The 25107-nt window shown below is 46.1% G+C and overlaps 1 protein-coding gene across 3 annotated transcripts in view; it reads left to right on the top strand.

Annotated features, from left to right (window-relative positions):
* The window catches only part of HTT (huntingtin), a 169122-nt gene that overhangs the window by 110420 nt on the left and 33595 nt on the right, over window positions 1-25107 (top strand). For all 3 annotated transcript variants that reach the window (XR_002730577.1, XM_023206823.1, XM_023206822.1), the window contains 10 exons: window positions 1049-1171; window positions 2081-2316; window positions 3382-3524; window positions 14412-14619; window positions 18632-18773; window positions 21442-21621; window positions 21753-21929; window positions 22223-22299; window positions 23650-23788; window positions 24700-24822. Coding sequence is in view for 2 of the 3 variants with exons in the window: in XM_023206823.1 (XP_023062591.1) it covers window positions 1049-1171; window positions 2081-2316; window positions 3382-3524; window positions 14412-14619; window positions 18632-18773; window positions 21442-21621; window positions 21753-21929; window positions 22223-22299; window positions 23650-23788; window positions 24700-24822 (1548 nt within the window). In the remaining variant the exon portion in view is untranslated. The remainder of the gene's footprint in view (window positions 1-1048; window positions 1172-2080; window positions 2317-3381; window positions 3525-14411; window positions 14620-18631; window positions 18774-21441; window positions 21622-21752; window positions 21930-22222; window positions 22300-23649; window positions 23789-24699; window positions 24823-25107) is intronic.

Genomic DNA, 25107 nt, shown 5'->3' with positions numbered 1-25107 from the left:
TTGAACACACTGTGGTATAAGCTTAGACTATTTTAGCTTGGGTTATTTTGCATGATTAAAAATGTTCTGGCCAGGTGCGGTGGCTCATGCCTGTAATCACAGCACTTTGAGAGGCCAAGACAGGCAGATTGCTTGAGCTCAGGAGTTTGAGACCAGCCTAGGCAACATGGTGAAACCCTGTCTCTACTAGAAATACAAAAACTAGCTGGGTGTGGTGGTGTGCGCCTCTAGTCCCAGCTAACTCAGGAGGCTGAAGTAGGAGGACCACTTGAGCCCATGAGTGTGTCATTGCACTCCTGGGGGACAGAGTGAGACTCTGTTAGAGGGAGAGAGGAGAGAGAGGGAGGGGGAGGGGGGAGGGAGGGAGGGAGGGAAGGAAGGGAAGGAAGGAAAGGAATGAAAGAAATGGAAGGAAGGAAGGGGAGGGAGGAAGGAAGTTCAGCCAGTTGCTTTGGGAGTTCTCCATTGCACTGTTAAGTGAGAAAAGCAAAGATGTTTATGGTTTTTCAAAAACAACTGAAACAAAACCTGTGTGTGTGAGTGGGCAAGGATATGGCTATAGGAACATGGGGGAGATTAAGAAAGGGATATACGCAACTTAGCATTTGTTACAACTGTTGGGGGAGGAATGGAGTGTGGAAAAACAAAAAAAAGGAAAAGAGTGTGCATACCATCCCGTGTATGTGTTTACGAAGGGACGCTTGGAAGACCGGTCCCCAAAATGTTGGTAATGATTTATCAGGGTGCTGCAGTTCTAGTTGATTTTTTTTCACACTTTTGTATATTTGAGTCTTTTATAGGAAGCATTTATTATTTATGTAATAAAAATCTAAATGAAAATATTTCCGTTATGGGAAAAATATAGCCGATACAGTGTTATTCTAAAAATGTTTGCTTGGTTCACCACTGAACTTAAAATGCTTTTAAATGAGGGAACGTGATGATGAGATGATTATGACAATTTGCCCTGGAGTTACATAGCTGATGTATAGGAAGCTGACGTTTCTTTTGGCTTATGTAGAAATGTTTGTGGTGTCTAATTTCACAGATGCACATTGACTCTCATGAAGCCCTTGGAGTGTTAAATACATTATTTGAGATTTTGGCCCCTTCCTCCCTCCGTCCGGTGGACATGCTTTTACGGAGTATGTTCGTCACTCCAAACACAATGGTGAGTCTCTCGCCTGACTCAGCAGATGAATCTAGAGGGGTTGTTCAAGCACTGATTACTGGGACCACCCCCAGAATGTCTGAGTCAGTCAGTTTGGGTGGAGCTTGAGAGTTTGCTTTTTTTTTTTTGCGCGGGGCAGGGGATGGAGTCTCACTGTGTTGCCCAGGCTGGGGTGCAGTGGTGCGGTCTCGGCTCACTGCTAGCTCCACCTCCAGGGTTCACACCATTCTCCTGCCTCAGCCTCCCAAGTAGCTGGGAGTACAGGTGCACGCCACCATGCCCGACTAATTTTTTGTAGTGTTAGTAGAGACGGGGTTTCACCATGTTAACCAGGATGATCTTGATCTCCTGACCTCGTGATCCGCCCACCTTGGCCTCCCAAAGTGCTGGGATTACAGGTGTGAGCCACCGCACCCGGCCTGTTTTTTTTTTTTTTTGGAGACGGAGTCTTGCTCTGTCACCCAGGCTGGAGTATAGTGGTGCGATCTCGGCTCACTGCAACGTCCGCCTCCCGGGTTCAAGCGATTCTCCTGCCTCAGCCTCCTGAGTAGCTGGGATTACAGGCGCGTGCCACTGTGCCTGGCTAATTTTTTGTAGAGACAGGGTTTCACCGTGTTAGCCAGGATGGTCTCAATCTCCTGACCTTGTGATCCGCCCGCCTCAGCCTCCCAAAGTTTACAGGTGGATTACAGGTGGCTCCCACACCGAGCCAAGAGTTTGCATTTTTAACAAATTCCCAGGTGATACTAATGCTGCTTTTCTGGGACCACACTTTGAGACTCAGTGATAGAAAGATTTATTGGTAGGATAGTAAAATAGGAGTATTTTTTTTTCACAAAATTGGCAATTGGGGGAAATTTAATCTTCCTTTTTTCTTTAGCTATGACTTATGTATTCTGTTTATTTTAGGCATCTGTGAGCACTGTTCAACTGTGGATATCAGGAATTCTGGCCATTTTGAGGGTTCTGATTTCCCAGTCAACTGAAGATATTGTTCTTTCTCGTATTCAGGAGCTCTCTTTTTCTCCATATTTAATCTCCTGTCCAGTAATTAATAGGCTAAGAGATGGGGACAGTAATTCAGCACTAGAAGAACACAGTGAAGGGAAACAAATAAAGAATTTGCCAGAAGAAACATTTTCAAGGTATGCTTTCTATCTGAGCCTATAACTAACCCATGCCTTTTGGGAAGTCACTTGGTGTTTCATGATCAGTTAAGTCTGGAATAACACCTGGTCTTGCTTCAGTTCTGAGCTGGGTAAAGAAGTCTGTATCAGTGTAATTTTCTAATCCATCCTGCCTTATCTGTGGCTCTTGTTTCATACCTCTCTTGAGGTTCTGTCATGTTCTGTCTCTTGTCCTCAGTAGAGATGCTACAGCAGTGGCTTGCTCAGGTAGGGCAGGGCAGTGGGGTGGCTGTCCTGGGGGCAGGCAGTAGGCGTGCATTGCCTTCAGGGAAGTTAAAACCCAAGAGAAGCCACAGAAAGTGAATCTTATATTCTCACCGTGTGCCAGCAGTTTTACACGCTGTCAGTAATAAAATACTTCTCCCTGCAAGGCAGACTGCCTCCAGTAAATACCTGCAGTATCAAATCCTGTCTTCCCTCATAAATTGTTTGGAAGCTCCCTCAGGACAGTGATCAGGCACTCATAAATGCTTACTGCTTAGATGGGTCCCTCTCCACCTCTGCTGGATTCTGAGTGTTCACTGTGTTAGAGCTGCTGCTGCAAATGTGCTGCTTCTGGCTGAGTGGCTGTGACTTCATGCAGCCGTCATTTGGTTTGTTGTCAGTGAAGATGCCCTGTGTTGTCGATGGAGATAAGCCCAGTAAGCCTGCTGGGCACCTTTTTTTTGCAGGTTCAGCAGGCAGCCCGTGGCTTTCCCTCTGTTGCATTGAAGCAGCTGGCTAAAACTGATGGTACATTAAATTCCTATGACAGATGATCAGCTTGTATTTGTGTAATGGTGTACAGTTTACAAAGCTTAAAAAAATACTACCTGCCATTTCATCCTCAGCGAGGAAGGTGATACACAGAGAGAAAAAGTGACTGTATCCAAGGCGATGGTGTTACGCGTTTCACTTTAACGGTTTAATGTGCTTTACTTCTATTTTTACTTTATATTTACCACATATATTTTCATATATACTTGGCATAAGTGCTTTATAGTAGTCACCTAATTCACTGTCACCCTTTTTGTTTCTTGGAAGGTTTCTATTACAACTGGTGGGTATTCTTTTAGAAGACATTGTTACAAAACAGCTGAAGGTGGAAATGAGTGAGCAGCAACATACTTTCTATTGCCAAGAACTAGGCACTCTGCTAATGTGTCTGATCCACATCTTCAAGTCTGGTAGGTGAATCACATTAGTCTTTCTCGAGTATCTCGTTCCCCATTCTGCACTGTACACTCTCAGAGTGTAGGAGCTATGCTGCCCGGTAGAAACTCTGCCTTGCCCAGCTTGCCAGTTGAAAATGTTTGTTGCTGTAAGAGTCAGCCTGATCCCTATGACCCAGCAGTTCTACTCTTGAGTATATACCCAAAAGAATGGAAAGCAGGGTGGTGAAAAGATGTTTGCATGCCAGCGTTCATAGCGGCATGATTCACAACAGCTAAAATGTGGAAGCAACTCAAGCGTCCATCGATGGATGAATGGATAAGCCAAATCTGGTGTGTACTTAGAGTGGAATATTATTGAACCTTAACAAAAGGATAGTCTGACACATGCTGCAACATGGGTGACCCCAAGGACATTATGCTAAATGAAATAAGCCAGTCACAAAGGGACAAATACTATGTGATTCCTCTTATATGAGGGACCTAGAGTACTTAATTCATAGATACAGAAAGTACAGTGGTGGTTGCCAGAGGCTGCAGGGGAGGGGGAGTTATTTTTACAAGATGAAAAGAGTTATTCTAGAAATGAATGGTGGTGATGGTTGTATAACAGTATGAATGTCTTTAATGCTACTGAACTGTACAGTTACAAATAGTTAAGATGAGCCAGGTGTAATGGCTCATGCCTGTAATCCAAGCACTTTGAGAGACCAAGGCAGGAGGATTGCTTGAGCCAAGGAGTTTGAGACCAGCCTCAGCAACATGGCAAGACCCCATCTGTGCAAACAGACTAGCAGGTATAGTGGTGTGCCTGTGGTCCCAGCTACTCGGGAGACTGCGGCTGGTGGATCGCTCGAGCTCAGGAGATCAAGGCTCTAGTGAGGTATGTTCATGCCTCTGCACTCCAGCCTTGACTAGAGAGTAAGACCCTGCCTCAAAAAAACAAAACAAGACAAGACCCAAAAATGGTTAAGATGGGCCAATCACAATGGCTTACGCCTGTAATCCCAGTGCTTCCGGGGGTCAAGGTGGAAGGATCTCTTGAAGCCAGGAGCTTGAAACCAGCTTGAGCAAGATAGCGAGACCCCTATCTCTAAAAAGAAAATAAAAAACTAGCTAGATATGGTAGGCACATGCCTGTAGTCCCAGCTACTTGGGAGGCCGCAGTGGGATGATCGCTTGAGCTTGAGACCAGCCTGGAAAACATAGCAAGAGACCCCATCTCCACAAAAATAAAAAAAATAAAAAAATTAGCCAGGGGTAGTGACGGGAGCCTGAGCCCAGGTCAAGCTGTAGTGAGCCACGATCGTGCCACTGCACTCCAACTTGGGCGAGAGATCGAGACCATGTCTCTAAAGAAAGAAAATTACAAGGACAGTGAACCCAAGAAAGTCATAAGACGCCAGCCGTGCAGCAAGCATAGAAAGCAACCCGTCCAAATTAGGACAGTGTGTTTTCCAAGAAGAACGATCATTTGTCATGAGAATGCTTTGCTTTAAATAAATGAGTAAATAGCTAGAAGACTAGTTCTAGGGGATAGGCACATCTTTCTTCTCTCAACAAGAAAAAAGAAAGGCAATTCTAATCTCTAGGAAAAGCAAATAGCATTAAGTCATGGTCCAAATATGAGGCAAACCAAAATATGGCTTGATTTTTCAGCAGTTCATCTGTTGGAAGCCCTTGATATTAAAAAGGTTCTCCTTTAAGCAGCTTAGGGGTCATGATCAAAGACCCATAGAAAGAGATGCCATCCTTTTAGGATCCTGGGCTCTCTTGGGAACTATATTCACATAGTCATAATGTAAGTATTATTTGAGCTTTCATTTTTGGAATCAATATGTGACTGAAGCACTGAAGACTTACTGACTTAATTATGGTTTCAGAACAGAATGAAAATGTCTTCAATTCTGATGAATATAAAAGGAAAACTAACCAAGTTAATTTGGCAAGTAGGCCGGGCGCAGTGGCTCAAGCTTGTAATTCCAGCACTTTGGGAGGCCGAGACGGGCGGATCACGAGGTCAGGAGATCGAGACCATCCTGGCTAACCTGGTGAAACCCCGTCTCTACTAAAAAATACAAAAAACTAGCCGGGCGAGGTGGCGGGCGCCTGTAGTCCCAACTTGGGAGGCTGAGGCAGGAGAATGGCGTAAACCCGGGAGGCGGAGCTTGCAGTGAGCTGAGATTGTGCCACTGCACTCCAGCCTGGGCGACAGAGCGAGACTCCATCTCCAAAAAAAAAAAAAAAAAAAAAAATTTGGCAAGTAGATGGTAGAGATAGGGGTGGGAATGGAAGGGGCACTAAAATCCTTACCTAGCATTGTTGGAGTTACATGATTATATCATCTGAAGTTGACAGACCAAAATATAGAGGCTTCAAAGGTATCCAGATAGAGCTAAACATGTAACTCAGATTGTTAGGAGGTAGTATAAATGAGCCAGATCTCCTCTTTATTACCATAGAGTTAATGGATAATGTCTGAAGTTGTCTGAAGTCTGTAAATCATGACAAATTATGATGTGGTGATTGTATTCAACAGTCTTTCAGTTGCAGGGATAAAACCCCCATTTAAACTAGAGTAAGAGAAAGAATTTGTTGGTTTGAGCTCCTGGAAAGTGCAGGCAAGGGTAGTTGGTAGGACTGCATCTAGTGTTACAATTCTGTGGTCTGCATTGTATATTTATGCATCTCAGCTCTGCTTTCTTCTTAATTTGTATAATTTTTAAATTTTGTTTTAAAGATAGGGTCTCACTTTGTCACCTATGCCGAAGTGCAGTGGTGTGAAGTGCAGTGGTGTGAAGTGCAGTGCGAGGCTCACTCTAGCCTCGAACTCCTGAGCTCTAGAGTTCTTCCTGCCTCAGCCATCTTGAGTAGCTGAGACAATAGGCATGCACCACCATGGCTGGATAGGTTTTAAAATTTTTTTGTAGAAACGGAGGTCTTGTTATGTTGCCCAGGCTGGTCTTTAACTCCTAGCTTCAGGTGATCCTCCTGCTTCGGCTTCCCAAAATGCTGAGGTTATAGGTGTGAGCCACTGCGCCCAGTCTCATCTCTGCTTCCTGTCTCAGCCCCTCAAGTAGGCGTGTGATTGGCCTTGCATGAGCCATATGGGTGACCATAAACCCCTGAATGCTCTGGTCCACCTGGGCCAGATGGGAGACTGGACAGCATTCCATTGATGAGGAGGTGGGGCTAGTCTCCAGGAGTAAGGGAGAGGAGCGCATGCAGTAACTGATGGTCTGCTGCACGGGATAGCAGCGCATCAGTTAGAATTTTGAAGGTAACTACCAGAACTGAAAACAGAAATGATAACAAGTAGTTGCCTTAAAAAGGGATGGGGCAGGGTGCTTTTGTGATCAGAAGCTCCTTTCTCTTATTGATTTTTGTACACATTTTGCGGACATACCCTTAGAGTAAAGATAATTAGCATTTTCATCCTTGGTCCATTTGAGGAGTGGCCTGCCTCTCTGCTAGCAGGCTCTGGGTCTGCTAGGTTCAGTTGAGCATCCTGGCTCTTGCCTGCATGGAACTTACAGTCAGTGAGTCAGTATCACAAGTCTTTTTTTTTTTTTTTAGACAGAGTCTCGCTCTGGCGCCCAGGCTGGAGTGCAGTGGCCGGATCTCAGCTCACTGCAAGCTCCACCTCCCGGGTTCACGCCATTCTCCTGCCTCAGCCTCCCGAGTAGCTGGGACTACAGGCGCCGCCACGTCGCCCGGCTGGTTTTTTGTATTTTTTAGTAGAGATGGGGTTTCACTGTGTTAGCCAGGATGGTCTCGATCTCCTGACCTCGTGATCCGCCCGTCTCGGCCTCCCAAAGTGCTGGGATTACAGGCTTGAGCCACCGCGCCCGGCCAGTATCACAAGTCTTAATATTTCCTATGAAGGAAAACAATAGTGCAGTGACAGACAAAATGGGTGGGCAGGCAGAGGCAGGATTTCCGAGGAGGAGAAGTAGCTAGCTTTTTGCAGAGAAATGTTCCGGCACCCGAGAGAGCAGCTGAGAGTGCAGGCAGGCAGGAGGCGAGTGGGGCCTGGCCGCACAGCGCCACAGAGTCCCAGAGAAAGGGCCCTCTTCATGGCCACTGCATTCAGCTGCTGTCATCCTCCACACAGGCCATGACCAAAATTTAATTTTGATAATGGACTCTAGTTTTTGAGCTTACTTGCTATTATTGAAATAATTTTCTTGTTTCTTTTTAAAGATCTTCAGATTATGCTTCATTGACCACTGTAATAAGTTTAAAGTTGAGAAAATGTGCCTTGTTAATGAATGATAGGTCAATTTTAATATGTTGGTCATTTTAATATTTTGCCACCAGTTGGTTTGAATCTGATGCCAGGAGGAGACAGCCTCATTTCTTTTTGAGATGGAATCTCGCTCTGTCGCCCGCGCTGGAGTGCAGGGGCCGGATCTCAGCTCACTGCAAGCTCCGCCTCCTGGGTTTATGCCATTCTCCTGCCTCAGCCTCCCGAGTAGCTGGGACTACAGGTACCTGCCACCTCACCTGGCTAGTTTTTTGTATTTTTTTTAGTAGAGACGGGGTTTCACCATGTTCGCCAGGATGGTCTCGATCTCCTGACCTCGTGATCCGCCCATCTCAGCCTCCCAAAGTGCTGGGATTACAGGCTTGAGCCACCGCGCCCGGCCGAGACAGCCTCATTTCTAAGGACTAGTCTTGCCTTCATGGGATAAGGGTGGTATGTTCTGTGTCCTTCTACATGTCCGAGCGATCTCTACAGCTCAAAGGTGTTCACTGTCTTATTGTGCTGGTTTCCTCTTCTTCCATCTCAAAATTGAGGCAAAATACTTTTACTATTGAAGTGTTGTCCAATAGAACTTCCAGCAGAGACGGGATGTCTGCACTGTCTAATTTAGTTGCTTTTAGCCACGTGTGGTGTTCCATACCTGAAATGTGGCTGGTCTGATTGGGTAGCTTAATTTATAATTTTATTTAATTTTAATTAAGTTTAAACAGCTCTGTGTGGATAGTGGCTCCTGTATGAAACTGCAGGTCAGTTGAGAAGCATCTTTACTGGAGAGAGTGGAGGGCTTGGAGGGGGCACGTGGGTTACCTGCTGCTATCTTTGACCTTATTTAATTGGCCCAGCATTTGCAAGTAAGTTGTCTGTGCGTGTATATATAAATGTCTGTTTCTGTCTTCTTGTTTCGTTTGACTGCATTTGTTTGAAAGACACTAGGTGGCAGAATTACTATATTTGGTTGGTTTCAAGATAAGAGTTGAAGTAATCCATCTTGTGTTTTTATATCAGTAAGGTGTGTTTAACATGTAAAATTGGTAATTTGTAGTCATGTACTGCTTAAACAAAGGCTATGAATTCCACCCTTACACTGAAAATGGAGACCTTTGAATTTGTCCATTTCAGGCATTACTTCTTAAACAATGGCTGGTTCAGGAACTAGTCAGAATGGCACCCTTGACTTTTAGTTTCCTGCTTTTCCTTTTGTTGGGGGAGGAGGGTATTTAGCCCAAAGCTGTTTGCCTATTTCAGATTCCATCTAGGAGAAGCAGCATAGCCAAGAAAGATACGTGTCCTCCTGTTTACAACATTTGGGGTAACCAGCATCCCTCTCTTTTGGTCCAAGATAGACGGGTTTAGAAACAGATGATGGTACCAGAGGCCCAGGGGGTGGAAGCATCGGCTTTGTTTGTTGTCCGTGTGGCTGGTTTAGAGCTGTCTGGCTTTGTAGCCTCAACACGGCTGTCCAGCTTTGCTCACTGTGATTTTCAAGGACACATCTTGTGCCCTTCCCTGCCTGCCATCCAGACCATACTCAGTCAGGGTGGCAGGAGCTGCTGCCCCTTCCTCCCTGAGTCCTGGTCGTGGGTGGTGGAGATGTACCATGACCCTCATGGAGGCATGCTCACCCTTCCTCTGTGGCAGAGGGGATGGCTGCACGACAGCTCTTTCCCTGTCCTTTCCAAAGCGTCCGTGGTTCCACTTTATGGGGCAAAGCAGGAATACTGGAAGAGAGAGAAAGTGGTCCTTTCTATAGTAATAAAGTTGGCATTGATTCAAGTTCACCCTTGGGTGAAAGGACGGGGCTACTAACAATCATCATGCTGGAAGCAATGGAATTTTCTCATGGGTATGTGGTAGGTTTAATTTTAATTATCCCAGTTCATTCTTAGAACAGCTCTGTGAAGTTTTTCCCCCTTTCTGCTTGAGTTCTAAAAGATCCTATGCCAAAACCAAGAATGAAAACCCAAGCATTCTTTCTTGCCCATCGATCTTTCTCTCATCGGGCCACTTCTTGGGTTGATAGTGGTGAATGTAGCCGCTGGCAATTGCAGAATACCCACCACGGGCCCCAGTCACGGTGTGGCGTGGATTAGAGGTGGTTCTTTCCATGGCATAGCTGAACAAGCCCAGCCCAGAGAGGCTTCTGTCCTAGGAGCTCTTGATGGTGGAATTGGGATGCGATCCCACATCCTGCCTGTTTTGAAAGCAGCATTGTTTATTTCCAGTTCCTGCTTCCATTGTTCCTTTTAGTATTTCTTTGTTTAGCTCACAAAATCAGGACTTGGGGAGCTGCTGCGTGCAGCTGTAGCTGTTTCTCTGGGTGCAGCCTGCATCCACCTTCCTGCCCCCCTCCTTTCTTGCACTGCCATCGTGGTCTCTGGGCACTTGGTCCCTTTCTCTTCCCCCAAGTCCCTTTGGCTCCCCTGTGCCACCCTTGGGATCCACAGGCTCTGCCTTCTTTCTGTCTCAGACTGCTGCTCATCACTACCCGGGACCCTAGGAAGGGAGGTTCCTCCGAGAAGCATCTTTAAATCTCAGCCATGTTCTCAATGCCGCTGTTGGCTTTGTTAAATAATGGTAGCTCCTGTAACAAATACACCAACATTTACGTGGCTTCACACCAGAGAAGGTTGTTTCTTGGTTTTATGACAATGTGTTGAGGGTGTTCCTGGTTCACGGATGGTTTTACTCCATGTGGGAATTCGGGGACCCAGGCTGCTTTCCTTCTTTTGGTTCTCTTCTCTGGGCCTCCACATCCTCTGTGTCTAGTTGGGGACAAGGAGAGGGAAGGTAGAGAAGAAGGCTCTGTGGCCTTGGACAAGTGACATGCATGCCTTTGCTGGTGTTCTCTGCTGGTGATGGGTCACAGCCCCACCCCGTACAAGGGGACTGGGAGACGTCGTCCTGCTGCCTCCCAGCAGCAGGCAGCACTGTAGTCTCTGATGTGTTTTCTATGAGGATAAGAACAGGCGATTCCAGGATGAGTAAAGTCAGGGAAACCCTTGGAAGGAGGGGACCAGGCGGGTGTCACCATGGGATTAGTGGTGGCTTCAGAATGAGCCACCAAGAGTGCAGTGCCTTCTAAAGTTTTTGCTATTCTGATATGCCCACACCATGCCCAGCAGGTGTCTGCCTTGCTCTCTGCAGAGAGAGTGATGAATCCTTCTCATGAACCTCTGTCTAGTTCTTCCTCCCTCCACCTGGAAGGGACCCTGGGTGCCTTGTAACATCCCGGCGGAACAGGGGACCTTCTATCCTGTCCCCAAGCTTAGCCTCATCCTCCTGCCGGCTTCCCAACCCCTCTTATGTCTGCTTCCTCACGCCACATCCTTCTGGATTCTCTGGAATTGAATTTTGCCTTTGATGCTTATTTAAAAATATCCATTGCAGGCCAGGTGTGGTGGCTCACGCCTGTAATCCTGTGCACTTTGGGAAGCCAAGGCGGGCAGATTGCTTGAACCCAGGAGTTTGAGATTAGCCTGAGCAACATGATGAAATCCTGTTTATAGAGAATACAAACAGGGCATGGTGGCGCACACTTATACTCCCAGCTAGACAGGAGGATTGACTGAGCCCTGGAGGCCAAAGCTGCAGTGGGCTGTGATCATGCCACTGTACTCCAGTCTGGGCAACAGAGTGAGACCCTGTCTTAAAAAAAAAAAAAAATCCATTGCATACTTCACCATAGTGAAACGTGTGTGTCTTATCTTTCCTTTCCGGCCTGTAGCTGCTCTTTTGCACTTATAGCCGCACTAAGTCAACCTTAAATTAAAAGCAAACCAGCACTTCCTGTGCTCTCCTGCTTCCTTCAGGAGGGGTCCCTCCCTCCATTCTCATTGCCCCTGGTGGGTGGTTTCCCTCTTGGTTCTCAAGCCGTGGCAGCCTGCCTCTTACCATCTTTACTGAAAAGTCCTTTGCAGAGGCTGCCTGTGTTCTTTCTTTCTCGGTCCCTCTCATCCTGGGCCCCCAGCTTGATTCTGTGGGGCTGCCCTCTCCTCACTCAGTAGCTTGCAGGGTCTTTTCTGTCCAGCCACTTAATTGGTTGTGTTCCCCAAGTTGCTGTCCGTGGTCTCTCGTCACTGTTTTCTCTGTGTCTCTGCCTCTCTCCTCGGCCTTGGTAGGTCCCTCCCCTTTGTGACCCTGGCTGTTGCTCTCGTGGACAACTTTCTCTTGCTGGTCCGCGTAGTCCTGGCATCCAGCTTCTCGATACGGGACTTGTCGTGCCAGTACCTCAGACTTGCGCTGAAAATTGAACTAGCACCACTGTCACTCTCCAGGACCTGTTCTTGTTAATTAGGTCATTAGGGATGTTCAGAATCCCAGCATCATTGTCCGTTCCTCCTCCCGCCAGCCCAGGGACCCTGACCTTACCTCCTCCTCTCCATTTACCGGGAGGTGGCCCTCAGAGTCCGTCTCATCTTCCACCCGAACTTCCCGATAGACTCCCCGCTGCCGCCCAGGGGCTGAGCACTTCCTCTGTGCCTCATGCAGTGCTGAGCCCTTTACCTGGGTTCTCCTGTTTGCTCCTTATTGCAACCCTGCAGACAGATACTGCTCCTAATTCCATCTTAAACCTGAGGAAGCTGAGGCCCCAGGTAAGGTGCATCCAAGGTCACTCAGCAAACTGTAGAGCCACGATCCGAACCAGGCAGTCTGATTCGGAGCCTGTGTTGACACTCAGCCACCTAGAACACAGCTCGGATTGTGGGTTTCTATTACGTGTTCAAAACTCCCACATCCCGGGTCTGTCCCTGCACGTGCTCTGTGGCCTGGCTGCATCCTCTTGAAGGCAGCATGTGCATCTTCACTCGAGGGGCCCGTGCAGGAAAGAGGGCCGCACAGAAGGTCGAGGCCAGTGCAGAATGGGCTGGAGGGGCGATGCTGAGTGTGAGGCAAGTGTAGAGAAATCCCAGGACACCTGGAGGAACCGGAGACCGGGTGTTAGAACTCGTCGCTGTGACCTGGTCTGTATTCTGAGTGTGCTGCTGCTTTTAGCTCGCTTCCTTAGTCTCAGGTTGTAGTTTAAGGCATTGTGGAGCCCTAAAAAGCTTCTACTCTGTTCTTGCCTGTTTCGGGACCTTTTCACCTTGGGGATATGTTGAATTTTTTGTTTTTGTTTTTTAATTTTTTGAGATGGAGTCTTGCTCCATTGCCTAAGCTGGAGTGCAATGGCACAGTCTTGGCCCACTGCAGCCCCTGCCTCCTGGCTTCAAGCGATTCTTGTGCCTCTGCCTCCCAAGTACCTGGGATTACAGGCACCCGCCACCACACCTGGCCAATTTTTATATTTTTAGTGGAGACAGGGTTTTGCTGTGTTGGCCGAGCTGGTCTCGAACTCCTGACTTCAAGTGATCCACCCACCTCGGCCTCCCAAAGTACTGGGATTATAGGCATGAGCCACCATGCCCGGCCTGAAATTTAATCAGAAATAAAATTTTGACCCCAACAATGATGCTAGGAGGCCCAGATCTGGGGGAGAGGGCGACCTTGGCCAGATAGGCCTTTCTCTGTTTCCCAAGTCCTGCTGCCTCTCCCTGCTGTGCTTTGCAGCCTGTGCATGTCTCTGTGCCTTTGATCTTGTTTATCCAAAGGAGAGGATAGAATGAAGTCATGATTCCTGGAGCCCTGAGAAGGATGCTGTGGAGAAACTTGCAGGTAGAATCTAACTGAGTATGTGGCTGCGGTGCCAGCATTGTGGGGAGGCTGACCGCTTGGCCTGCCCAGGCCCAGGATGCTCCATGGCCGGGCACAGAGGCCACTTGGCTGTCAGGTGTCAGGAGCCTGCAGAGAGCACACAGCGTGGACCACAGGGGGCTGCCCATGTTCTTTCAGCACGTGTCCTGCTTGCTCACCTGGCCTCTTACAGCATTTCTGGCCCTCAGTTCTTAGCAAGCCCAGGAGCTGTTTAGTTTGGCAGGTGCTGAGTGCTGTTCCTGCCTGTGTAGCTGTGGCTCAGTCCTGTGGGGGGCCCTGCTGTGGCCCGAGTGCAGTGATTCGAGGTGCCGAGTGTTCCCTGACTCCTTCTTCAGGAGCTGTGTTCAGACTTTCACAGCTCTTGGCTTGGAGCTTCTGGAGGGCTTGGCATTGCCAACTAGTGCAGGGGTGGACAGTGGGAGACGAGGAATGCTAGCTTTCTTGACCAATCCATTAAATAAATGGGATATTGGCCAGGCACGGTGGCTCACGCCTGAATCCCAGCACTTTGGGAGGCTGAGGCGGGTGGATCATGACGTCAGGAGTTCAAGACCAGCCTGACCAACATGGTGAAACCCCCTCTATTCTAAAAATACAAAAATTAGCTGGGCGTGGTGGCAGACGCCTGTAATCCTAGCTACTCGGGGGACTGAGGCAGGAGAATAGGTTGAAACCAGAAGGCAGAGGTTGCAGTGAGCCAAGATCATGCCACTGTACTCCCACCTGGGCAGCAAGAGTGAAACTCCATCTCAAAAAAAAAAAAAAAGCAGAATGTCTGTTTCTGCTTAGAAAAATCAGAATTTTCTAAATGCCAGGTGCTGTGAATATGTAAGTATGGGAAACAACTCAGCCTGTTTCATTTTTATGTAAAATCTCCACGTAGCCATGTGGCACTGGACCGAGATGAAAGCAAAGACATTTCTCCTTCTTAACTTTGTTTCTAGGAATGTTCCGGAGAATCACAGCAGCTGCCACCAGACTGTTCCGCAGTGATGGCTGTGGCGGCAGTTTCTACACCCTGGACAGCTTGAATTTGCGGGCTCGTTCCATGATCACCACCCACCCGGCCCTGGTGCTGCTCTGGTGTCAGATCCTGCTGCTTGTCAACCACACCGACTACCGCTGGTGGGCAGAAGTGCAGCAGACCCCGAAGTAGGTTCATGATGCCCACAGCCCAGGGCGCTGGCCCAGCACTCTGTCCTGAGACTCCCAGTAACCTGAGATTGGGCCGCCGTTAAAGCATTTTCATTTTCCATTTTTTGTGAGGGCTTGTAAAATTTCTGCTGCATATTAATATTCCTTTCATGGACAGCATATTGTAGAGACAAACATGCAGTCCAGCTAAAGGCATTCAGAATAGCAATTGCATTCTAAATGTGATTTTCTTTGGCAAGTTCTTTGACACCATTCCATCTTGTGGGATATGCTTGTCATGCTGTGTGGCTCCTACTGAGTTCTAGTCCTTCAGTTGGTTCCATAGCCGGACATGTTGCAATGTCTTAACTTCGTTATAAATTAAATGTGGTTCTGGTTATTCTTAGATAATGAAGTAATGAGTTAGCAAATTTCAAAACTTCTTGGAAATATTATTTGACCATTCAAAAAGACTTACTAAGTCTGTCATTATGGGTGGCCCTCTTTTTGTAAAAAGTTTTCAGGCTTAGGCTCCATTTCTAGGTGCTCCAGCACTCCGTTATTTGTATACATATGGAAATAAAAGCTGTGACACCCCTGCCCTAGCTGAATCCTCAGCACAGTGTTTCTGGAAGGCTCAAGATCCCACGCTGGGGAAAAGAAGTTCCAGAGAGAAAAGAGGGCAGGTGCTGCTGTGCCTCTCTGCTCAGTATGGATACTGGGCCATGTGCGGCCAGGACTCGCAGTAGGGCCAGTTCATGGCACTCAGCTGGAAAGTCCACTGTTGGTGGGCATTCTTAACCATCCACTCTGTGCCGTATGTAGTGGAGTGTGGCATCCAAGTATTTGAAATACTTGGAGGATGTCTTAGGCCTGTTATGATGACTGAGCACTGTGGGAGCAGGAGACAGAAAGTCAGTGTCTCTAGTTCTGTGCTGCTTTAACGTGCAGAGAAATCAGCCGTGGATGCAGATCACTCCTTTTCTGACAGGCCTGCTCACTCTGATGTTATATCAGAAAGCTCTGAATCTGGGAATTGTGTTCCCTGAATTGGAATAACAGAAATGCTTAGATGATCAGTGTTTAAAAGAAATAAACCAAAGGTAAATTTAGTTTGGAATTCAGCAAGCGTCTTCATTCAGCCCTCTGAGGGCAAACTATAGCTTTTCATAAATGTAGGTAAATTCTGTGACTATTTCTTGACCCCCTCTGACCCAGTTTTCCTTTATAACCTTCTGTATTGTTCCATTATCCTGAAATAACATTAATAGATTAGGCTGGGTGTGGTGGCTCATGCCTATAATCCCAGCACCTTGGGAGGCCAAGGTGAGAGGATCACCTGAGGCCAGGACTTCGAGACCAGTCCAGCCTGGCCAACGTGGTGAAACCCTGTCTCTACTGAAAATAACAAAAATTAGCCAAGCATGGTGATAGGTGCCTGTAGTCCCAGCTACCCAGAAGGCTGAGGCAGGAGAATCGCTTGAACCCAGGAGGCAAAGGTTGCAGTGAGCTGAGATCACACCACTGCACTGTAGACTGGGTGACAGAGTGAGACTCCATCTCAAAAAAAAAAAAAAAAATTTAATGGATCAATGGGTTTTTAACCTAATAGTTAAATTCAAAAAATATCGTTCTTTAATGGTAATGTAAAGGTAAAATTAAGATAATATGTAACAAGCATTTTAGTATGTGAGTGTCTAAGGTCTCCCTGTGGTGGAAGGAAAAAATAAATCCCCATTAAGTGTCCAAGATGCCCATAGAGAGCAGAGCTGTTCCAGTTTAAACCGCTGCTCTTAGGACTGTGTTTTTCCAGCTATGGATGGTGGGGGATGAGTATCTTTTTATTTCCATGAGATGAGAAAAATGAATTACTAGAAGTATGAAACACAAAACACAGCTGCTCTTTTTTTATGCGGACTCAGCAGCTATAAAATTGCTCTATCCAGTTGCAGAAGTTCCTGCTGCTTACCCTTGACGCCCCCTCGGTTAGTGTGCATCTACTTTCAGGCTGGCTCCCAGATGGGAGCTGGCTCCAGGTGACACTGGGTGCTCTGCTCCAGGAGGTCCTTGTGTGGGCCTTGCCCTGGCCTAGCCCCTCTCTTATGGACTCTGTCACCGTGGGTTTGATTCGCTCAATCTGTCTTACCTTTTGGTGAGCTGTTAGAGTCCTGCCTATACTTCAGCACTTGTGGGTGTGTTGTGGTACACATGACATGTTGGTCACTTCCCAGCTCTTGTTCTGAGTCACCCTGGATTTGGTACGTTCATTTGCCGCTAGTAGCTGGCGGTATATGGCCTGAGATTTGGGGGACTTGTGCTGCTACAAATTGGGACTGAATTTGAGTTGACACTGGCCCTTCTTTATGTCTACTGCTAATATTTGAATTGCAAATGCTGCCTCTTCTCTTTCAGAGGCTCATTACCCTATAGCTGTATTATTGCAAAGTACATAATTACAGCTTGAGTGTAAGTCATGCTGGGCTGGCAGGACAGCCGACTGAGAAAGGGCAAGTTTCCTGTTAGTTTTCACATTGACACATAATTTACAATACAGTAAAAGGTACTTTTGTATCAATTGTAGTCAGTAACAGCCCCCTCCCCCAACCACATCAAGATACAAAGCAGTGCTGTCACTTCAGATAGTTCCCTCTTCCTCTGCCATGTCCCGCCCTCCCCAGGTCTAACCACCAGTCCGTGCTCTCTTCAGCCCATTGCAGAAGGTCGTAGAAATAGAATCTGTAGGCTGGGTGTGGTGGCTCATGCCTGTAATCCTAGTGCTTTGAGAGGCTGAAGTGGGAGGATCACTTGAGGCCAGGAGTTCGAGACTAGCCTGGGCTACCTAGCAAGACCCCATCTCCAGAAAAAAAAAGTTTGAAAATTACAAGCACGTCCCTGTAGTTCCAGCTGCTTGGGAAGCTGAGGTGGGAGGATCGCTTGAGCTCAGGAGTTTGAGGTTATAGTAAGCTATGATCATGCCACTGTGCTCCAGCCTGGGTGACACAGCAAGACCTTGTCTTTTGGAAAAAAATTAAGAAAGAGATGGAACCATGCAGTGTGCAGCCTTTTGAGTCTGGCCCCTTTCAGTGAGCGGTGTGTAAAGTTCCGTCACGCATTGCACAGGCGTTGGTGGCTGGCTTCTCGTGACTGCTGAACATTATATGGCTGGGCTCTAGTTTGCTTTCACTTCACCAGTTGGGAAACAGAGAAAAGGCAGTTTTTAAAAAGTTTAAATCTGTAGAATTTTGGTTTTTACCGGTTCTCTTCTAAATCCTGAGGGATTACAGGAAAAGTTGTTGTATTTCAGAATATTCTTAGCTTGATGTGACCTCTCTCCCCGTTAAGGCCCTTTGCTGCAATGGGAAGGACGTCATCCTCGGTCAGACCCTGAAGGTCAGAGGGGCACTTTGGGAGTGTGTCAACGTTTTAACTGTATGGACTAAGCCAAGAGTCTCAAGGTTTATAATTCCCACCTATTGAAAAAGAAAAAAAAATAAATAAAGTGAGCCGAAGTCAGTGTAAAGTGAAATAACCTGTGTTAGTGGGGAAGAAGTGTTTTTAAACAGAATTTCCATAACGTATACCCTGAACGTGTTTAGAGTGGTGATGTTTCATTGGGAAACGAACAGTAAAACGTGAAAGCAGGGAGATTTTCTTTCTGGCAGTTGGCAACTTTCATGGCAGATGGGGAATTTGAAAAGCAATTGCTCAATTATCAAACATAGGCAGTGTGAGTTCTGAAATAAAGGTGCTGATTCAATGTGCAGCTTTATGGTGGATTTTGTCATTCAGGCAAGCATTTTAATTTTCTGCCTGTTAAATTCTGTTTTCTTTAGTTTTTCATATGTGGTTTATTGTAGCTTGGGAATAGATAACTGAGAGTATATATTACACATACAACATTCTGATATGGCAATATTTAAACCAACTTGTCTGTTTTAGAACTAGAATTAAACATAATCATCTTCAGTATTTTGCAAATAAGCTCACTGCCATCCAGAAACATTGTCAATGCATCTGTTGCTCCTTCTAGAAGACACAGTCTGTCCAGCACAAAGTTACTTAGTCCCCAGATGTCTGGAGAAGAAGAGGATTCTGACTTGGCAGCCAAACTTGGAATGTGCAATAGAGAAATAGTACGAAGAGGGGCTCTCATTCTCTTCTGTGATTATGTCGTAAGTTTGAAATGCCTGAAAACGGGGTTGAGGGAGGTGGGGACCGGGAGAACATCCTGAGTAGATGACACTTGCCTGGACCCTCTGGAACCCAGACTGCCCGGTGTCCTGCCAGCTCCATCAAAACTAAATCTGGAATGAATGTTTACTTCTGCTCTGACATGTAATTGGAGACCGGGCCTGGCCTTCCAGCCACTGGATTCTAAGCTGGACTATGAGAGTTTATGCAGCTGACTCATTTATCAAATGCCCAGCTGTTGGCTTCACGCCTACATGACGCTGGGCATATTTGTTAATTTGAGGGAAGCAATGGAATAATGATTTAAAAAACAAGATAAGTGCATTGACTGTAGTGGAGTTCTGATTTTAAATTTTTAAAAAAATTAATACCAGGAGCAGTGGCTTATGCCTAAATTCCAGCAACTCGAGAGGCTGAGGTGGAAAGATCACTTGAGCCCAGGAGTTTGAGACAAGCCTGGGCTACGGTGTGAGACCCCCATCTCTAAAAAAATAAAAAATGAAAAATTATCCAAGTGTGGTGGCTCGTGCCTGCAATCACAGCTTCTTGAGAAGCTGAGGCCGGAGGATGGCTAGAGCATGGGAGTTCGAGACCAGCCTGGCAACATAGAGAAACCCTGCCCCTACCGAAAGAAAGAAAGAAAAATTAGCCTGGCATGGTGGTGCGTGCCTGTGGTCCCAGCTACCTGAGAGACTGAGAAGGGAGGATTGCTTGAGCCCAGAAGTTTGAGGCTGAGGTGAGCTGTGACTGTGTCACTGCACTTTAGCCTGGGTGACAAGGCGAGACCCCTGCTCTAAAAAAATTTTTTTAAAGTTAATTTGTAGAAAAGGTGTTAGATGTTCATTGCCATATTTTTGTTTGTTTGTTTGTTTGTTTGTTTGTTTTGCTGAGACGGAGTCTCGCTCTGTCGCCCAGGCTGGAGTGCAGTGGCTAGATCTCAGCTCACTGCAAGCTCCGCCTCCCGGGTTCACGCCATTCTCCTGCCTCAGCCTCCCGAGTAGCTGGGACTACAGGCGCCCGCCACCTCGCCCGGCTAGTTTTTTTGTATTTTTTTTAGTAGAGACGGGGTTTCACCGTGTTAGCCAGGACGGTCTCGATCTCCTGACCTCGTGATCTGCCCGTCTCGGCCTCCCAAAGTGCTGGGATTACAGGCTTGAGCCACTGCGCCTGGCCCATTGCCATATTTTATGATGGATTCCTGTTTAAATGCCATTCTCTTAAAAAAAAAAATAACTTGTAGGAGTTTTTAACCGTAAAATTAGCATCACGTGTTTACCATGGAGAATTTACAAAAAACAAACAGAGGAAAATAAAACCTCTGTAATCATACTACTCAGAGATAACTTGCTGTTAGATTTTGGTGTAGATCTAATACTTTTTCTGTATTTATATTAAAAATACTTAAAACGTATACATTTCTTTGTTACAAACATGGTATCTTATAGATAGTGCTGTCACATAGCAAAACAGTGTTAAATATTCTGAATCAGAAAAGGAAGCTGACTCTCCAAGTGAAAGAGGTATTATCCTAGAGACTTTTTCTGGTGATGGCAATTTGTTAATATTCACTTTTTGCTTTAAATTCTCTATTGAAATAGTTTTTCTGTTTTGTTCTACTTTTAAGGATAATATAATTGTATCATGCTGTTTTCCACAGAAATGTAAGAAAAAAGATATTAATTTTATAAGTTAATAGAGGTTGAGCATCCCAAATCCAAAAATCTGAAATCCCAAATGCTCCAAATTCTGAAGTTTTTTGAGTGCTGACACTATGTTCAAAGGAAATGTCCATTGGAAGATTTCAGATTTTTGGATTTAGAGAGCTCAACAAATAAGTATAATGCACATATTCCAAAACCTGAAAAAAATCCTAAATTCAGAATACTTCTGATCCCAAACATTTCAGATAAGGGTTATTCAACCTGTACTGTCAGATGATCCCAAATGAAAAATATTAATCGTTAACCAAATGTCAAGGAATTGATCACATTTTACAGTTTCTGCCTGGGATTATGAATCAAGATGAAAAGGCTCTGCGTGTTTAAAAATATATATTTTTTTATTTTGTTATAAATCTTAAATTTATCTACACTTAAGATTTATTTGATATGTGGGATCCATTCATATATTGGATTCAACAATTCTGTCAAAACTGTAGCAGTGATAGAGGATTCTTTTTTTCCCACTGAACTATCACAAAATTGGAAAAAGAATAATTGGAGAACCCCACTGGCTTGGCCAGCTCGAAGCCCGGGAGGGGGCAGGCAGTGCTGTGGATGGGAGCGTCCCAGCACGACGCTGCCCCTCCTACCCACGGATCTCTGAGGCCTGCCTTTGTCCTTTGACCCTGGGCCATTTGTTAGTGTCTCTTGAGAGCTGAACTGCTGTACCCTACTTCCCCAGGGGGGCCTGACTTCACACAGCCTCTGCTGCAGTGCATGGTTGGAGGTGACGGCCTTGGTAAATCCAGTTTCCTGCCTCCTCAATTATTTGTGCTCATGCACTGTATATTTTTTAGTGAGGTTTATATTTGAGATGTGTTTTCTCCTTCTTACCCTTTCTGGCCTTTCTGTGGATTAATACCTGGTCTCTTCTTGTGTACTTGAAAGTGAAAGTGTACTTATGATCTCTCATCATATTTTTCCTTAGTGTCAGAACCTCCATGACTCCGAGCACTTAACGTGGCTCATTGTAAATCACATTCAAGATCTGATCAGCCTTTCCCACGAGCCTCCAGTACAGGACTTCATCAGTGCTGTTCATCGGAACTCCGCTGCCAGCGGCCTCTTCATCCAGGCAATTCAGTCTCGTTGTGAAAACCTGTCAACTGTACGTCTTCATCCTGCCAACTCTTGCCAGTTGCAGTTTTCTCTGCCTTAAAAATGGAGTATTGAAATTTTTAACTTTAATTTCTGATTGGCAGAATGGTCATCTTTTGTTCTTTTCCTTCTCGCTGTTAGCCAACCACTCTGAAGAAAACTCTTCAGTGCTTGGAGGGGATCCACCTCAGCCAGTCGGGAGCTGTGCTCACGTTGTATGTGGACAGGCTTCTGTGCACCCCGTTCCGTGTGCTGGCTCGCATGGTCGACATCCTTGCCTGTCGCCGAGTAGAAATGCTTCTGGCTGCAAATTTACAGGTATTGGGAAAAGAAACCCTGATATTGATTTATATTGAAAATTTAGCAGGCCAAGCAAAACAGGTGGCTGCCTTTTTCCTCCATAGGTATGGTCTTGACATGGTCACCGATAGAAACATGGAAATATCTGCAAACTTGCCATTCCTCGTGTGTCTGATCTGTTACTTATATTTTTTTCTAGTCTGTCCTTACTAGGATGAACTGTACACATCAGTTTATCCTTTTTAAATGAGCATGAGGTTATTTTGGATTGTTGAGTGTCACAAACACACTAATGTGTTTTTGTCTATTAGAGCAGTATGGCCCAGTTGCCAATGGAAGAACTCAACAGAATCCAGGAATACCTTCAGAGTAGCGGGCTCGCTCAGAGGTAATGCTGGAAACACAGGTCGTCCTTGTGTTAGGATAACCAGGATATAAAGGATATAGATTTGTGCGGGAATAAATTCACAGGACAAGAAATTGATGTGCGTTATAGGTGGGTTGACTGCAGAAGTGCCATAATAGAAAGCTTCCTACTTTTAAAACAACCAGATCTCACTTTATATGGAGTAAAGGACAACCAGCAGGATCATGTCTATGACATGAGTGGAGGGAATTTGCACTCCTGTTGGCTGTTTGAGAGGTAGTGTTTAGAATGCCTGTATTCACTGTCCTGTGGTGAGTGGGAAAATAGGTTATCTGCTTTATCTTAGCAAAATCAAAGCATGTCATCTAATTGCTAAACAAGAGTTGGCAAATCTGAAAGACATTACTGAATCCTTGGCATGCAGGACTTACATCTGCATCCCGTTGCCATTTTATCTCTTCGAAGCATTTAATCACTTAGTTGTGTTTGCAAAGTCTTTGAGAAGCCTTTATCAGAAATCCTTACATCTCCTATGTGAGTGTATTTCCATGACTGCAAAATAAGTTAAACTTTTACCTTTTTTCTTCCGTTGGTGAGTGAAAGGGAAAGAGAGACAGCAGAGAAGGAGAATATAATTATCATGCTGTGTCCTTTGAGCTGAAATTGCAAAAAAGAAAAAACACACACACAAAAATTATTATGCTTTGATTTCAGTCTTAAGAGTACCTTGATGGTGTTTTTAAATGGGATTGGGCACAATTAGGTGGACAGTTTGGGATGATTTTTCAGTCTGTAGGGCCAAGCTGTTGTGTAATTTGCATTATAAAGTTGTCACCCTCATAGCAGATGGTGGCAGATAAACTATTATTACTTTTTGACCCTAGACTTAGTCTTCAGTCCAGATGAGGGAGATTAAAAGATTATAAATATCTTGTGCCAGATGAGGTGATTTTATTTTGAAATGACCATAAATTCCTATCATTTGTCTTACTGGGATATTTGATAGTGGAGTTTGTGCATTTGAGTCTTAGATGATCTGTTTTACATTTATTAAGAAAGCCTTTATTAGCTTTTATACCATGTATAGACTGTTGCAATGTTTGAGTATAAATGAAATTTCTGGACAGTATTAATGGAGTACAAACTGTGATACTTAGAAGTAAACTAGGGCCTGCATTTGTATCATGACCTGTTTGAGTGTTGATGAGAAAATAGCTGTGAAGAAAAAGTTTTAAACAAGTTTCATTTTCCTTTAAGAAGCCACTAATAGTGCATCCTTAGAGTGTCTATTTCTAGAATCCTAGTGTGCAGAGTTTAGACTAAGACTAAAAAAATAATTGCACTGTAATTTCGTTTTTATTTGTATTTTAGACACCAAAGGCTCTATTCCCTGCTGGATAGGTTCCGTCTCTCCACCATGCAAGACTCACTTAGTCCCTCTCCTCCAGTCTCTTCCCACCCGCTGGACGGGGATGGGCACGTGTCACTGGAAACAGTGAGTCCGGACAAAGTAAGTGTCCAGCGTGTCTGCATGCGAGGCACAGGGCACTGAGTGCATCTGTCACCCGTGGCAGATACAGAGAGTGCAGAGGAGGCGCGGTGGACTCAAGGAGTGCTGGCGCTCGGCTCGGCTCAGTGAAGCTGTGGTTAGAGACCTGGGGGGCCATCAAGGTCCAAGGGAGCAAAGCAATGCTGATGTGGGACCCTTTCAGTAGGAGTGCGGGGTGAGTCGTTAGTGGGTGAATCAAGGGAAAGTCAGTTGTGGCCTGCAGGCCCCTGACTGCACAGGCCTTCAAGCACGTGTCAATGCATTTAGCTTCCCTCCATCGCCTCATACCTTCTGGCCACCTGTGAGTTGCACCACCACGGCCAGCCATTCTGGTATGTTGTCAGCACCTCCACTGCTCATACCTCACAGTTAGGGACCACTTGGGGCCTTGGTAGAGCCTTGGTACTCTACTTTCCTGGAGAGAGTTCAGATTATGAATATGAATTTAGATTTCAAAAACCAGCAGCCCAAGTATAAGAAAGCGAAGGTTCAGTACTGCCTTCTTAGGCTCTATTTGCTAAGCATCTGCCCTGCCCTGCCCTGGTTTCTGGGAAGAGATGAGCAAAGCAGACAGCCCAGGAGAGGATGGCAAAGGGGCCGCTAACCCTTAGTAGTTTAGCTATATTTGGAAGGACTATTAGAAGTTCACCAGGTGAAGGAGGAGGCCGTGAGAGTACCCAGGCAGGTAACAGAGGTCCCAAGGGGAAGACCTGTGGTGTGGTGAGCTGTAGCCACAGCATGCCGGCCGGCGGCCCTCTCGGTTAGCCTAGTGCAGTGTTCCCAAGCACTGGCCTAGGCCTGTAGCTCCAGGGATGTGAAGTCCCCTTGAACGCCACCCATCATGTTCCCCTTATTCATCTTTTTCTTCCCAGGACTGGTACATTCATCTTGTCAAATCCCAGTGTTGGACCAGGTCAGATTCTGCGCTGCTGGAAGGTGCAGAGCTGGTGAATCGGATTCCTGCTGAAGATATGAGTGCCTTCATGATGAACTCGGTACGGGGGGAGCAGCGGAGGCAAGGAATCCTCAGCTTTTCTTGTGACTTCCAAGTGGGATTTGTCTCCTCATGTGACTCACTTGTTGACAACACATGTTGGGAACTCCGCTCTGGATGGGGACGGGATGATGGAGAGACTACACTCTGGATGGGGCTGGGAAGTGGGGAGGACTCCATTTCAGGGGACCGGGACATTGGGAAGTGGGGAGGACTCCATTTCAGGGGACCGGGGCATCGGGAAGTGGGGAGGACTCCATTTCAGGGGACCGGGGCATCGGGGATA

Source organism: Piliocolobus tephrosceles, chromosome 3, assembly GCF_002776525.5.
Source record: "Piliocolobus tephrosceles isolate RC106 chromosome 3, ASM277652v3, whole genome shotgun sequence".
Classification (NCBI taxonomy): Eukaryota; Metazoa; Chordata; class Mammalia; order Primates; family Cercopithecidae; genus Piliocolobus; species Piliocolobus tephrosceles.
Note: the sequence above shows the minus strand (reverse complement) of the source record. Positions and strands in the feature narration are given on the sequence as shown.